The 14,922-nt window shown below is 34.8% G+C and overlaps 1 protein-coding gene across 1 annotated transcript in view; it reads left to right on the plus strand.

Annotated features, from left to right (window-relative positions):
• Positions 1-1,213: 1,213 nt before the first annotated feature.
• Positions 1,214-14,922, plus strand: part of LOC113236251 (xaa-Pro aminopeptidase 1-like) — a gene marked incomplete at both ends in the record, with an annotated part of 18,553 nt that continues 4,844 nt past the window's right edge. The window contains 8 exons of the mRNA XM_026472257.1: positions 1,214-1,385; positions 2,991-3,097; positions 4,109-4,244; positions 5,108-5,203; positions 8,040-8,116; positions 11,087-11,224; positions 12,973-13,047; positions 14,745-14,822. Coding sequence (XP_026328042.1) covers positions 1,214-1,385; positions 2,991-3,097; positions 4,109-4,244; positions 5,108-5,203; positions 8,040-8,116; positions 11,087-11,224; positions 12,973-13,047; positions 14,745-14,822 — 879 coding nt within the window. The remainder of the gene's footprint in view (positions 1,386-2,990; positions 3,098-4,108; positions 4,245-5,107; positions 5,204-8,039; positions 8,117-11,086; positions 11,225-12,972; positions 13,048-14,744; positions 14,823-14,922) is intronic.

Consider the following 14,922-nt stretch of genomic DNA (forward strand, 5'->3'; position numbering starts at 1 on the left):
TGGTTTTTGTATTAGACCCGTCGTCCATTTATTTGTAAGTCAATGATTTTGATAAAAAAAATTTAATTACAATGAATAGCGACATCTCTAGCCGGGGCTGGTAGCTATAAAGGTATCTAACTGAGTGACGAAATATCATAGATTTCTCATAGATGGCGCTACGGCTAAAAAGTCGTTGAAAACCAAATACAAAGGTACGACGCTATTTGGTATAGCGTATAGCACGGTATGCTAGAAGACGTCGGTTCGAATCCGGCCGGATAGAAGGAATTTATTCTGAGTGTTCAATCTTTGTATTAATAATTATAACAAACTATAATTTCACATAAAAAATAATTGAACATCAATTCAATAAATATTTAAACACAAACGTACTTCGAAATTTTACAAGAAAACTGTTGTATTCAATAAGTACTTTACATATACCAATGATTTTTTTAATATCAACTAAATAGAACACGTATACTCATGATATATATTTTTCAAATGGACTTAATTTCGTTTGTAAGAAAACTAATTCTGAAATAAATCGTGCAAAATTGGAAGAAACCATCCTACTATATTTTCACCAAAAACAGTAATTAAACGTAACAATAGAAACCTGCATCAATTGAAAGTACAATTTTCTAAATTAAAATTAGTTTGTTCAGGACCGCAAATTATTGTAACTAGAACCTAAAATCACTTACCAGTCCACATAAAAGAAATTAAAGAATTTAAGATTTTCTCTAAATATTTAAAAGACTTCCTTATAAATAAAAGTTATTATAACATTCTAGAATTTTTCAATGAGTAAAATTAATTAAAAATACTTCGACATCCTTCTTTTTAATCAATTTATCTGTGTATGATAAGTGATAATTTATTTAATATGGTGTTTACCATATTGAATAAGTCATCATAAATAATATGATTGCAGTTACCTCTTTATGATGACATATGATTGTAAACCATTATATTTAATAATAAGTGAGTGCCCTCTCTACTTTGCTGTGCCCTTACAGGGTGTCACATGTACACTTACAAACCACTGTACGTAAATTATTAATAAGTGTGACAATGCAATAATAAATAAATAAATAAATAATTAAAGCCGGTGTCCCTGTCACTAGATCCACGCAACAGAACCGATTCATTCAGCCCTTATCCACTACAAGTACACCTATCATATTGAAGGAATTTTAGTAATTACTGCTTTTTCGAATTTTTGCAGTCTCAATATATAGCTCCGACTGACGCTCGCCGTGAATGGATCTCAGGCCTCTCAGGGTCATCAGGCACAGCCTTGGTCACCGCCAAGGAGGCGCTCTTGTGGACCGATGCGAGGTACTACACGCAGTTCTACTTGCAGGTCAACACTACGTTGTGGAAACTTATGAAACAAGGTAAGATACCAAACAATAAGTTTATTTTATATACACTTCCGGACACACAATATACCAACCACGCATTTTCAGTATTAAGTGCTATAAAATAAATAAAAAAATTGGTTGTAATTAAATTAGATTGAATTGAATTGGTTAGAATTTTATTTAAATTAAATTGGTTTTGTTTTGGGTTTTTACGAGTGGCGTCCCTGTCCTGTTTTGTCCCTGTCCGCTTTTTCATTGCCATGGTTTCCAAGAGAGATACTAGTAGAATGTATTACTGTGTTACGTCTAAGTTAATGTCTGTATCATGTGTCTGTGTATGTATTTGGTGGTGAATAAAGATTCTGTCTATCTATCTAAGCTTAAAACAATGTTTAATTGATCAAAAACTTTTACGCAATTTTGAAGCTAGTATATTAAACGTCTTTTCCATAAGTCCTTGTTGGGAATTTAGATTTACAAAACCGGGGAAAACATTTTCTTCGATGATAACACTAATTTTGTATTCTTGCCATTTTCGACAAAAATGCGAGGTGACTCGAATTGTGTGTCCCGGAGTATATATTAATGAATAAGATTTTATAAATTTTTATTGAATGCAAGGCACTATTATTTTAGTTAGTAGAATAAGTACAATTATGGTAACACCATATCGTCACCACAAAGTCATATCTTATAGCACAAACTTACTGAAATGTAAAAAATGCATTGTATATACAAATGTTGCAGGCTGTATACACATCACATGTCCTTAATATTCACACACTTTTAAATATTCTTGGGTGAATATAGTCCTGGCCGAAAATCCTGGTGTAAAGTGAAGAAATATTAATGATTTATTTTTTATAGTTTAATTGGACGTAAAACGAGTTTAGGGCAAGAATTTCAGAATATTTATTATACAATAACAATTAATAAAATATTAATAGTAATAATAATAAACCATTTATTTCAGGCCATAGCCCATAAGATAATGGTGTTAGTTACAAAAGAAAAACTTAGAACTATGTTAGTATGATTACATTGAATTTTGAGATATTGACAGAAAATTTAAATATTAAAATTTGGAAAATACACAATTATTACTTAATTTGACCAGTTATAATGTTTACCCAAAACTTTAAAATTGTACAGTCAAAACGATGGGCAAACAATAATGTCCCGATTTTCAATTTCGCTGGTGTGTCTACATTCTGTTTCATTGTATAAAATAGTCGTTCTAGTAAAATGTGTACGCTTTTATGAAAACCAATTCCATGTATGCTATTCACTATTAGAAGCACTAACTAAAATCATTGAAAGTATTGCAATTACCAGTTTGTGGGAGACTGGGTACTTGATCAAAGTTTGTCCACGCGAAAATGGTAGTTTTCGTGGCAAATATTCAACTGGTTGCAACTGGTAAGTAGTTTAACAATCTGCAACATACAAAAACAACACATAAAAAAATTCGTGAGGTCCGCTGGTTCGGTGGGTTTTTTGACACGGATTGCCTGAGGGTACTGGTTAGAATACAGCCGGATGAAAATAATTTTTTTAGTGTTTCTATTTTCGTTTCGTTTTAATAATCATAAAAAAAATTTTGTTGTTATTATTCTCATGCAATATAAACTTTTACAGGTACTGATGCTCCAATCCAAACATGGCTGGTAAATAACCTTAAGTCTGGTTCGGTTGTAGGAGTAGATCCTACAACTTACACACGCAGTGCTTGGACAAGTCTAGCGGTACGTCTAAGATGATAACTATACCTATTTATAGGCAATATTACTTTGATATTATTGATTAGGGTTGTTGCGAATACCAGGATCCGCATCCGCGTATAATCTACATAAATTGCAATGTCCGTATCAGCATTGCGGATGTTCGAGTCGTAACGTGACCTAAAAGGAACAGACTTTAAGCCGAAAAAGCACCTCAGCTGTTGTTGTTTTTAACCATCGAGTATATAAACAGAAATAGAGAGAAATTGTCATTTAATTTGTTTGAAACTATTCTGCCAAATCATTACTGTGACTGCGCTCCGATTGGCGAGCCCACGTTCGAAACAATGGACGGATGTCGTCAATTGTTTTACTTCAAATGAAACCGTTTAACCGGAGCATTGCTATAATTGACGAAAATTGCAAAATTATATATTTAATTACCGGTGAAATGTGATTCCGTTTGTTTTGTGATTAGATGTTTTGCTGTTTTTCCCACACCACCGAATAGAACAGCACGGCATTGTTAGAGATATCATCTTTATTACAATAAATACAGAATATATGGAGACGTACACACAGGTCAGTTGTTGGCGTTGTACTATTTCAGCTTTCTAATTTGTGATTTCAGTGCAAACGAGAGTTGATATTTAAAAGTGATATAAGGTCCATTTCCCTGATGAGTTGCCAGGGATGGACGACCCTTATTTCGTCTCTATATCTGGTTATATACTCGATGCGTAGGAAGCATGTTGGAGCCATAGACTAGATATTGATTTGATTTTGAGGGGGGACCATTCTCGTTACTTTTGTATGTCTGTTGTGGTAAAAGGTTAGTTTTCTACTGCATTTTTACATGGCACCATTAAAATTACTTTAAAAACCAACTTCGACCTCCTAGGTCAGTAGTTTTGTCCTACGATGCCGTTAAACCATTTCCGGAAATCTGGAATTCGAAACAGTAAATTAATATTTGGTGTAACACCCTTTTCCGACCATTGTTGATGATAATTTAATCAATATTTGCTGTTACAGAATACGTTGTCACCCTGGAACATAACTCTGTATGCTACGTCTGAAAACTTAGTGGACTTAGCCCGTGACAATATACATGACCCACCGCCTCCCAGGCCTGAAAATCAACTGATACCACACCCTATTGAGTACAGTGGTAAGTATACGGTTGTCTGCTCTCGGAATTTACCATGGCATTTTCGGTGAATGAAAATATCGTGAAGAAACTGCAAAGTATTTGAAGTCCAAGTCAAAGAATAGCGGGCATTACACAGACACTCTATCGCGCTCTTTCCATTGTAACAAAAACAAACACGAGCAATAGCGTGCGAAATAACGTTAGCTTAAAAAACTAACTAACAAACAGGTACGGTACAATACGCTCCAGATCACGCGAAAGGGGGCTAATATTTTTTTTCCATAGGTAAAATAAATTCACACTTGAAGTCATCATTTTTTCATTGTGCTGAATTCCCTGAGAAGAACGAGTAAGAACCTCTAGTGATTCCTCTTTTCAATTGAACTAAAATGCTATGGAATAAATACACTTTGAAACATATTTGTGTGGAATCTAGGCTCATGTTGTCTTTCTGTACATCTTTATCTAACACGTAGTCTGCAATTTTGTAATATTACTTTTCAATGAAAATACTTTTAATAAAAGTTAACTTAGGAAATGATAATTTTAATATAATATGATTCGGAATTTTATTGTAAAAACGTATGACAGTTCCAAAAGAATAATTTACCATCCATGAGTGTGGAATTAGTTCTAAGGCTAATATTATTATGGATATCTTTTTATCATACAAAATATTTGAGTAAATGCACTATGGCAAGCCATGATATAATATAATAATAATATTTAAAAAACTGACCCTCCATATTTCATATTGTAGTTTCGCGTCTTTTTCTGTCTTTCGAAGGAATTTTTCATTGAGTTTGTTCTTTATACTTGTTTGATCTTTGTGTCAATTAGTTAAAATGTACAAATAAATATAAATTACTTTATGTTTTTAGGAAAAAGGGCAGGCGAGAAAATATCACAGCTGTTGTTACAGATTGAAGAGCGCGGCGCCACCGCTTTAGTTCTAACCGCTTTGGATGATATCGCGTGTAAGTTCGGTTTACACTCTTTTTTCACCCGAGAAGACCTGTGAACAGTATTTGCGACTCAAAAGAAGTAATGCGGCTATTACTTTGGTCTATTTTTTACAGTTTCGATGTTATAGGTACATTGATATAAAATACATTGAATACTGTCTGATAATTGAAATATCTAAGAAGGATGGTAAAAGCTGACCCAAAATCAACAAAGTACCGTTCATGAGCTTTGCAAGTATAATTTAACGTTTTGGTTTATGCGTAGTTATTAATATGTTTTTGTATATTTTTAGAAGTCAGGATTAAAGAAACGTTTTCTTCTTCTTCTTCGTTTTGCTCAATGGCGGTTCCTTCTTTTTAAGATTTCGCCAGTGTCGAGTTTTCCGCTTAGCAGAATAAGTTTAAATATGTTTCTGTAAATATGGCCGCCACATAGAGGATAGGCAATTTGAGGCGGCGTGCTTGGATTGACTCGGGATTCCTTAAAACGGGCCGATACGGGTATTTTAGTTCGAGATTCGTATAATTTCGCGTTTTAATCTTCGATTAAGGCACAATAGCACTATCCTATTCCACTTTAAACTAGATTTCACAAAATAATTGAAAGTCAAAATAAAAACGACACTTTTCACTCCAAAAGGTCCAGAGCGAATCAAAGAAACGTTTTGACAAGAGGCTTCTTGCCAATGTGAATGTCACTTTGAGATTGAGAACGGTGTAACCATTCGTGGCAGATTTCTGCCATTTGGGCAGTTTTAATTTTTATAAATTTTCATTGCGACAGAACATGTTAACGTTAAATATTCGACAAGTTCTTTATTGTTTTTAGGAACAAACTGAAAACTTGTTGCTTTCTGCTACTACGAACAAACATCTGAAGCGAAATATAGGACAATGTTATAAACATAACCGATATCAACTTTACAACCCCAGCTTCTACAGGCTGTACCAAATTAGCTTTTTGATGCTATGATAATGAATCACAAATATTGATAGGTCTCTTTAATGCACGTCATCAAAAACACTAGGACTTCTTTATTTATTTATTTGCATAAGTACAGAATACAAATCAATATTGGTAAATTTTATTAAACGTAATGAATAAATCTCCATTAAATTAACAGCAGATGAATAAGCATTAAACAAAGATAACACAAAAATGCATAATATAATAAAAAAAAACATAATAATAATATTAAATTGAAAGTTAAATTACTTGCTGATACCAAACAACCATATTACGAAAGTAACGGTCTGACAATTCGGAAAAAATTTCATGATTTCTTAATAAAGAGTACAGGAAAATGCCAATTGCCTTGATATTTAATAAATAGACCGGGCAGTTGGTGTGGTTGTCTGGCATAAATAAAATGTTTGATACATTTAGTATTATTATGTTTTCACTTCTCATGCTTTGGTGCCGGGTTCACGAGACTTTCACTTGCGTGATTCACATCGCGCCTACGCAAAGATCAATCGCGTACGCGCAGGTAGGGTTGCACGAGTCGCTCGCTTGCGCCGACCTTTTGCGTTGCGTGAGTTTGATATCTAGCAAGCTTGATATTTCCACGTTTGCGGAGGACAGCACCAATGACCAATCACAGAGTAACAGCCGGTTCGAGTGTGTCGACACCCCAAACAAAGGCAAGACTCGTGAACGCCTTTGCGCGGAAGGCAGATGTCGACGCCTTGTACCCAGCCGACGGAAGCAAGTGAAAAACGCAATCGGCAGACTCGTGAACCCGCAGCCTAACAGTACGTCAATTCGTATCTTTCGTATCTCTCACTTAAATATTGTCTAAACATTTTTGTCACATTGTGTTTTATTTTTTACTTTATGCCATTATTGTTTAATTGATTATTTGATTAAGTATTTTATAGCTTTAATGTGTGTACTATAAAATAACCAATGCTTTAGGTAGGTAAACATTCAATCATGCTTAAAATGAAAAGTACTTACTCTTGTAACGTTCTTACGTTACCTAATCTATGGTGCAACTGAATCAATTGCGTTGTGGTTTTGCATTTATTATAAAATACATTGTTTGGCAATTTCTTTATTCCCGCCTTCTAAAAATATACAAAAATATATTAATAACTATGCATAAACTAAACCGTAAAATTATACTTGCAAAGCCTTACGTAGTGGGACAAAGTTCATCTTTTAATCCTGGCAATAAAAAGAACCTAATTTTTTAATGTACTTCGTATGAGCAAACTTAAACAGCCAGCAGGATGCTCGGTTTTAGTTCCGTGCCTTTTCCGCATAGACAGTGGCGTCATATTATTTTCCCGCTTTCATGCGTTTGTTGTATCTGTGTCTAGTTGGAAAAAAGAAATACCACGAAAAATTCAGAATTTTGGTTCGTAAAGGCGTTTACAGATGCGCAGCGCACGCATCGTACGTCTGTGGCAGTGCGTCCACTGTATCCGCAGCAATCGGATCGTCGACGCAACTACTAGCTATCTATAACTTTTCGTTCATGATTTCGCGCGCGCGTATCGGAAAAATTGCGAGCAACTGCGTCAGCATTACCGACAGGCCGGTGCGTGCGGTCCGCGCGATGCGGACCAGTGGACGCAGTTGCATGAATTTCTATATAAAGAATACTAAAATCCGTATAATGCGATCCGCCCGATGCATGCGCTGCGGATCTGTGGACGCGTACCTTAATTTTGTTTTAAAGCAAAAGCGATTGAAATATATTTTTGCTATCGCAATCGAAGTGGAAAGTATAGTTTTCACTTCGAGTAACAGTAATAGACATCCTCGCTAAAGCTGGGGTGTCTAACCACCTCCAGTAGATATTTGCTCGTCCCTCAATAAAAATATACTATTACTTCACAGACACTCTAAACCTTCGGGGCAGTGACATTCCGTACAATCCAGTGTTCTTCTCGTATTTGATATTAAGAGTTGATGCGGTAAGTTCGAAACGTAGTTTTTTTTATTTATTCAATCAATTTTTTTATTGGTCGTCAAAGGTCGTACCAATGATAGGATGTACAGACAGAGGCATACGAAAATTTAAATGTCCAATCTAATTAATTTATAAAAGATTAAATTATACATTTCAAGGTCTTGACAATTCCCTCCTGAACATATCCAAGAAGGGGACTGTTAACCCTTATATAAGTTTTTTAGGTGTTATTATATGTATATATTTATATACATATATTTATGTAGGTATAATTTATAGTTTTTGTTATTTGATAATGTAAGTTTTTTATTCTTTATTTATACAATCCATTTGTATACATTGGCACACTGCATCTCCCTCTCAAAGGTTGTCTGGAAGAGATTGCTCTTAGGCGGCCTGCCTTTGCCCACATTAGCTTTAAGTTGTTTATGTACTGTTCTTGTTCTTGTATGCGAGCAATAAAGTGTAGTTATATCTATCTACTTTTGGAGAACTTGCGATTAAGTAAGGTTTTCCATAGGGTATCAAATCATACAAATTAATTTTAGTACGCACTTAAAATTGTAGATGGCGACACTTGAATAAAATAAAAAATAAGTATTGAATCTCGAAAATGTGAGGTGTCATACTAAATAAGAAGTATAAAATTTGGAAAAGAAATGCAACATTTTAAGGACGTTGAAATTAAAATTAATTTACAATTATGAAACTTGGTAACGTTTAACTGTTGTTGAAAATATAACAAATCGAAAGTTTCTCAATGGTATTCTGTTTTATTTTTTAGTTTGCAATCAATTGTATAGACGGCACTACTTTCAATTTATTATTGAAATTAAGTGACATTTTAGTTCTGACTTTATATTTAAGTTCACTATTGGTTCTACCTCCTCCGTAACCAAATGTAGGAAAATAGTACATTATGATACAAGTGTGCTAAGTTGGTCATTACACACGAGGCGTTATTACTCGCGCGAGCCGCAGGCGAGCGCGATAAGAAAGCCGAGAGTGTAATGATCAAAGCACACGTGTTTCATACGACGTTTTTCAACACATTTGCGAGGAAAATGAAACAAACTTGAGTAAAATGGAAATGAAAAATAGCTTTATTTGGCATTAATTAAAAGTTTCATATGCAGCCATGTATTTTTCTCTGGATTTCGAAGGTAATAAACTGTCACTTGCGTTTTGTGCCTCTGTGAGGATTTCGGGCGGTGTTAAATCCATCAAAATGTTTTCTTCCGTGCTTGAGCAGGACATTTTAAACACCTAGGTAATTATCTAACACACAGCGTATATAAATGTTTCGAACGTATCAATGGAAATTGGCGCGCAGAGTTATTTTTTCTGCGCCTGGCGCCGCGGCGCGGATATGCGCGCGCAGGTGCTTCGGCAATAATGAGACTTAGGTGAAATTCCTAAACAGCCAATGCGAAATAATATAAATATGTCCTTATTTCACTCAAATTCGTGTAAAATATTATCCAAAATAAGTAATTTTATTCAATTAAAGTTTTATAGGTGTATATTGTGTATGTTTTTCTATATTTATCACATCAAATAAGAAATATAAATTTATTAATAAAAATATTATTTGTAAGGTAAGACTACACAACCGTATTAAACAGAAATAAAAAAAAAACTGTGACCCTGTTTGTTTGGGATTACTGTCATTGTAATTTGAATCTTATAATATGTAGGTTAGAGCTGTTTTTTTAATAGACCAAGTTAATTTCAAAGACATAACCCGGATAATTTAAGAATGCATAGTTTTAATACATAGGCCTTGTTGTGAGATACATCTTAATCCGGTTAAGCCTATACTTATTACACACACGTTTTGTAATATAATTACAAACGCGTGTTCAATAGCTAGGTTTATGAGCCTAAAAGCGATACAATAAGAAGCCCGTTACGAGCAAATGTGTTGAAAATGAATTTATATGGCGTGCAAGCAATAATTTTAACATTTTATATTGTAAGTCAATGATTTTATGTAATGCTTTTGATCTGGATCTGTTTAATACGAGTGTGATTTCGGCAATGAGATTACAAGTGAGCACTTCTTTGACTCTTAGTGAAGCTTACAACTTCTATGGTTTTAGCTTTTTTTTATGCTTTATATAATAAATTGGGGAATTTGTCCTTATTATATTTTTACTTGTGAGGATCTTTAATTAGTCCGTTGTTATTATTATTATTATTCAATTTAGTTTAAAGCTGTAGATCTTCCTTATGAAAAATATGTTTCACAGATTGCCACGGAGGAGTGGCATAAATGTTTTCAAAATTAGTTCATTCGTATGAAACAGTGCATTAACGCTAACGGAGAATATTTTGAGCAACAATAAATTTATTTCTGACCATTTACAGTATTTTTTTTATTCATTCCGGAAAGTTATAGTGCTCCCCACGTATTATAGTATTATATAGGCTGCTTCTCCTTCTTTTAAAACAAGTATTATATGTATTATATATGTAGGAATATATTATGTAATTCTACGTTATTATATTATATATTTTTAATATATATGTATGTATATTTATAACTGTAATGTGTAGTTAATAATTTCCACATGTCTGTGTAAATAAATGTTTAAATCTAGCGCCCTCGCTTTTAATCACGTTTAGTTTCCCTCCGCTCTATGGTTGCCTGGAAGAAGACCGCCAATAGTTACCCTTTTTTTTTTTTTTTTTTTTTTTGACGGGGGGGAAATCTTTATGGATACCCCTGAGCCCAGGGAGACTCAGGGGTTATGTGGGGACTCTCCCTCCAGACTGGAGGGCCTACCCCACTAAAACCCCCCCGGGTTTCCCTCTCGCCGGTTGAGTCGGCGCCGTGGGATCAGTGAACATTCACCACGACGCCGCCCGGCGCCAATAGTTACCCTGCTAATGTGTTTAATTTTTGTCCTGTAATCTCTATGTATGTGGTGCTAACAATAAAGAAATTTGTGTGGTTTTACTATTCTTCCAGGCTGCGACGAATAAAGTGATTCTATTCTGGGGTTCAGGTCAGTTGTATTCGAAGATATCACAGTTCCTGCTAGACCAGGGCGTTCAGCTTGAAGTCAGGCCTTACAGGGAAATATTTGATTATTTGACCAAAATGTCGGTAAGTACCGAAAAGTATGTCATCGTCATTTTGATTTAAACGTTAAAGTTTTTTTAAACGTTAAACTTTTCACACATTGTTTTTTAGTTTGGGACTGAATCATATATATAAAATATATTATTTAATTACCTCGACATTTCGGGCGTATTGCAACGTCCATGGTCTCGAAGGGAATGAAGCGGGTGTCAATATCGTCTAGCCGTGCGAGTTTTTTTAACTTCCCGCAATTGGTCTTCATTATGTTGAGTGTGTTCGTTATTATTAATAATTAAATATTATATCCTTTTTATGTACAGGTACAAGTTAAGTAAACATGACACTAAGTAATTTCTTTACTTTTAAATATAGAACTTAAATAGCGATATATTCAAGTTAAAAAGCAAAAAATATATTTGACTTACAACAACTTACATGGGGATATATTATAAGCGCCAAAAAGGGCTTAACATGCATTGTTAAAAAAAATTCGATGTTACACAACCGATTACGAAATTCATTATTGTATTAAAATTCTATTTATTTTTAACCGACTTCAAAAAAGGAGGAGGTTCTCAATTCGACTGATGTTCTTTTTTTTCTTTCTTTTTTTTTCTTTTTTTGTATGTATGTTACGCGATAACTCCGGTATTTGTGACCCGATTTTCATGATTTTTTTTTGTTGGAAAGAGGGTACTTCCATAGTGGTCCCATTTCATTTTGAAGAAAATCATCCACCTCGAAGTGTGGCTGTTCACGCATGAAGATTCATTTCCATAAATAGCACCTAAATTTTCTTAAGGAGCAATTATTTTAATGGTTGATTTTGCTATTTCCCCAATTCAAGGCGTTTCTCTCTCAATATTCTTTGAGTACTGAGAACCGATTTTTATTATCTCCAGTGTCAAGTCCTATATAGTGGCGAACTAGGGGATATTTCAATAAAACTTAGCAAATAGACGTAATTCCACGTACTTTTGAGGTCGGTTTTTTTAGTACTCTGTACTGAGATTATCACATTCATATGTAGAAATACTTATTTGAAAAAACGTTCTACTATAAAATTTGTTTTCTACCGCTTACATTAAGCCAGTGGTAATGGCTCGGTAAATGCCAAATTCATATTTGAACATCGAGTATATATAACTAGAAATAGAGACGAAATGTGATTTAATTGCATTGAAAACTATTCTGCCAAATCATTACTGTGACAACTGCGCGATGGCCAGCCCGAATTCAAAACAATTGACGGCTGTCATCAATTGTTTCACTTCAAAACGACCAGTTTGACTTGAACTTTGCTATAATAGACGAAAATTGAAAAATTATATAACTTAATGTTTAATTACCGATGAAATGTGATTCCGTTTGTTTTGTAATTAGATGTTTTGCTGTTTTTCCCACACCACCGAATGGAACATCCCCCATTGTTAGAGATATTATCTTTATTACAATAAATACAGAATATTTTTAGAATAGACGGAGACGTACACACAGGTCAGTTGTTGGCGCTGTACTATTTCAGCTTTCTAATTTGTGATTTCAGCGCAAACGAGATTTGATATTTAAAAGGGATATAAGGTCCATTTCCCTGATGAGTTGCCAGGGATGGATGGCCCTTATTTCGTCTCTATTTCTGATTATATACTCGATGTATACGAATAACTTTTGAAATAACAAAATGTAAGTTACTTCCATTCTTGGGGACAATGTATTTTTAATGGGAGATTTCTATCATACATTGTTTTAGATTTAAAACCATTCATTTACAGAATGCGCTTCCAGAAAGAAGTACGATATGGCTAGCTGATACCGGCAGTCATGCTATTTTCTTAGCAGCTGAAGGCGTAAGTAATAAGAAAACATCTTTATTTCAAAATTCAGCATTACGGAATCCAAAATTAGGTTTCTATCGATATTGATAGTCTATATTTATAATACTAACTTATGAAAGTATTAATATTCCGTATTTCCGGCTCAGAGTTGCCATTTAAGAGCGATGCTACACGGGCGTTGCCGGTGCGTTGCGTCGTTACAACGCTTTAGCATAGCCGTTTACGTACACTACGCAGCACCCCTCTCTGCTTCGTCTCTTGGCCCCTTGTCCAATTGTGCGGGTCCCACGCGCCATTTATTATAGATTTGAAGAGTCCGCTGGAGGTTAAAAAATGACATGAAATAGTAGACGTGTTTATGATTGTTTCAATAAGAGTATCTGCGTGCATAGGCTTTGATCCGGACACGTTCCTTTAAAGTGTTTGGGATTCCTGAGGATGTACATCATTTGCTCATGGAGTGTATTCGGACGGAACCTATCAGTTATCGGTTATTTGCATAAGCTGGTTTCCGTACATTTATTGTTGGGTGGTTTCAAACTGTTTTGTCGGTCGGACCCAACATGTAGTGTCGCGGAGATTTTGTTGATACATGTTTGGTTAGGTAGTATTTTGATTTGTCTATCTGGATTTTATTAAATGTTTTCTTGATATACCGTTTTTCTAATGGGGCTGACAAGTTCAATAACGATCAAAACCCCTAAATAGATAAAGAGTAAAAAAAACAAGACTGCCTCAAAATCGGAATTGTTCATTTCTATTTCATATTCATACTACATTATCAAGATACCTATACGCGATTCTGGTATACGTATATCAATACGTAAAGACCTACTGCATTTAACAAAGTTTATTTCAATATACACGAGAATACTATTGAAAAGTAGCCTGCTTGTCGGTTTTCTATCGGATACATTTCGCGGAGTGTGCGCAGGAACTTTTCAATTTGGTTGCACCCTCACCGTTTCTCCTTCGGTCGACTAGAAGGTCCGGAATACTCCATCCTTATGTCGTTGGTATACCACAACAAAAGGAAAAGCAAAGGAAAAGGAATGGAATACATTAACTGTGTTTCCCGAAAAGTACAATTTGGGGTTATTCAACGCTAGAGTGAATAGGCATTTTTTAGTCAAACGCGTCCCATCGTCGGTAACATCGTCATTTAACATCAGGTGAGATTATGGCCTAACGTGTGTGTGAACGCCTTTTTTAAAAAATTATGTTTTGCAAACTGTAGGTACAATTAAAATTAATAATATGGCAACCCTACGCCCAGAGCGATGTGTACAGGCGGGAGCTGCAGTACTTGTTTTATGTCTATGCAAATATTTAGCAGAAATAGTGGGTTAAATTGCAACACTGAGCTGGAAGGTCGTTCACCTTAAAGGGGGCATCCATTATCCTGCATTGCAGTCCGTTTTGCCGTTCACCGCGTGCGATGCAAAACTATGAATGTAGTCGCAGCGTGCTAGCCATCCTGCAATGCGTCCTGCAAGACTTCATACGTGGGTCATACGCAGGATAGTGTGTGACTTGTGTGAGCAATCTCCTGCCTGCAGGGTTGACTGCCATGCGGATAGTGAATGGGCTGTTTAACACTGTTCGACGGATAGTCGTCCTCTTTTTTTTTGATTCACTGTTTTGTTTATTTATTTAAATTTGAGAGAAATGTAATGCTTAATCTAATTTGTTTGTTTTTTATGTTACAGAAAGGACATACTACTATAATATCGACAATATCTCCAGTGGCTTTGATTAAATGTGTTAAAAACGAAGTTGAACTTGCGGTATGTACCTTAAATACAATTATTATATTTCTAATACAAAAATCATACTTTTGGCATTAATAAAGCGCCATGCAACCATACATCAAAAATGCTTTTATCA

Source organism: Hyposmocoma kahamanoa, unplaced genomic scaffold (assembly GCF_003589595.1).
Source record: "Hyposmocoma kahamanoa isolate Upper Pololo Valley unplaced genomic scaffold, ASM358959v1 90449, whole genome shotgun sequence".
Classification (NCBI taxonomy): domain Eukaryota; kingdom Metazoa; phylum Arthropoda; class Insecta; order Lepidoptera; family Cosmopterigidae; genus Hyposmocoma; species Hyposmocoma kahamanoa.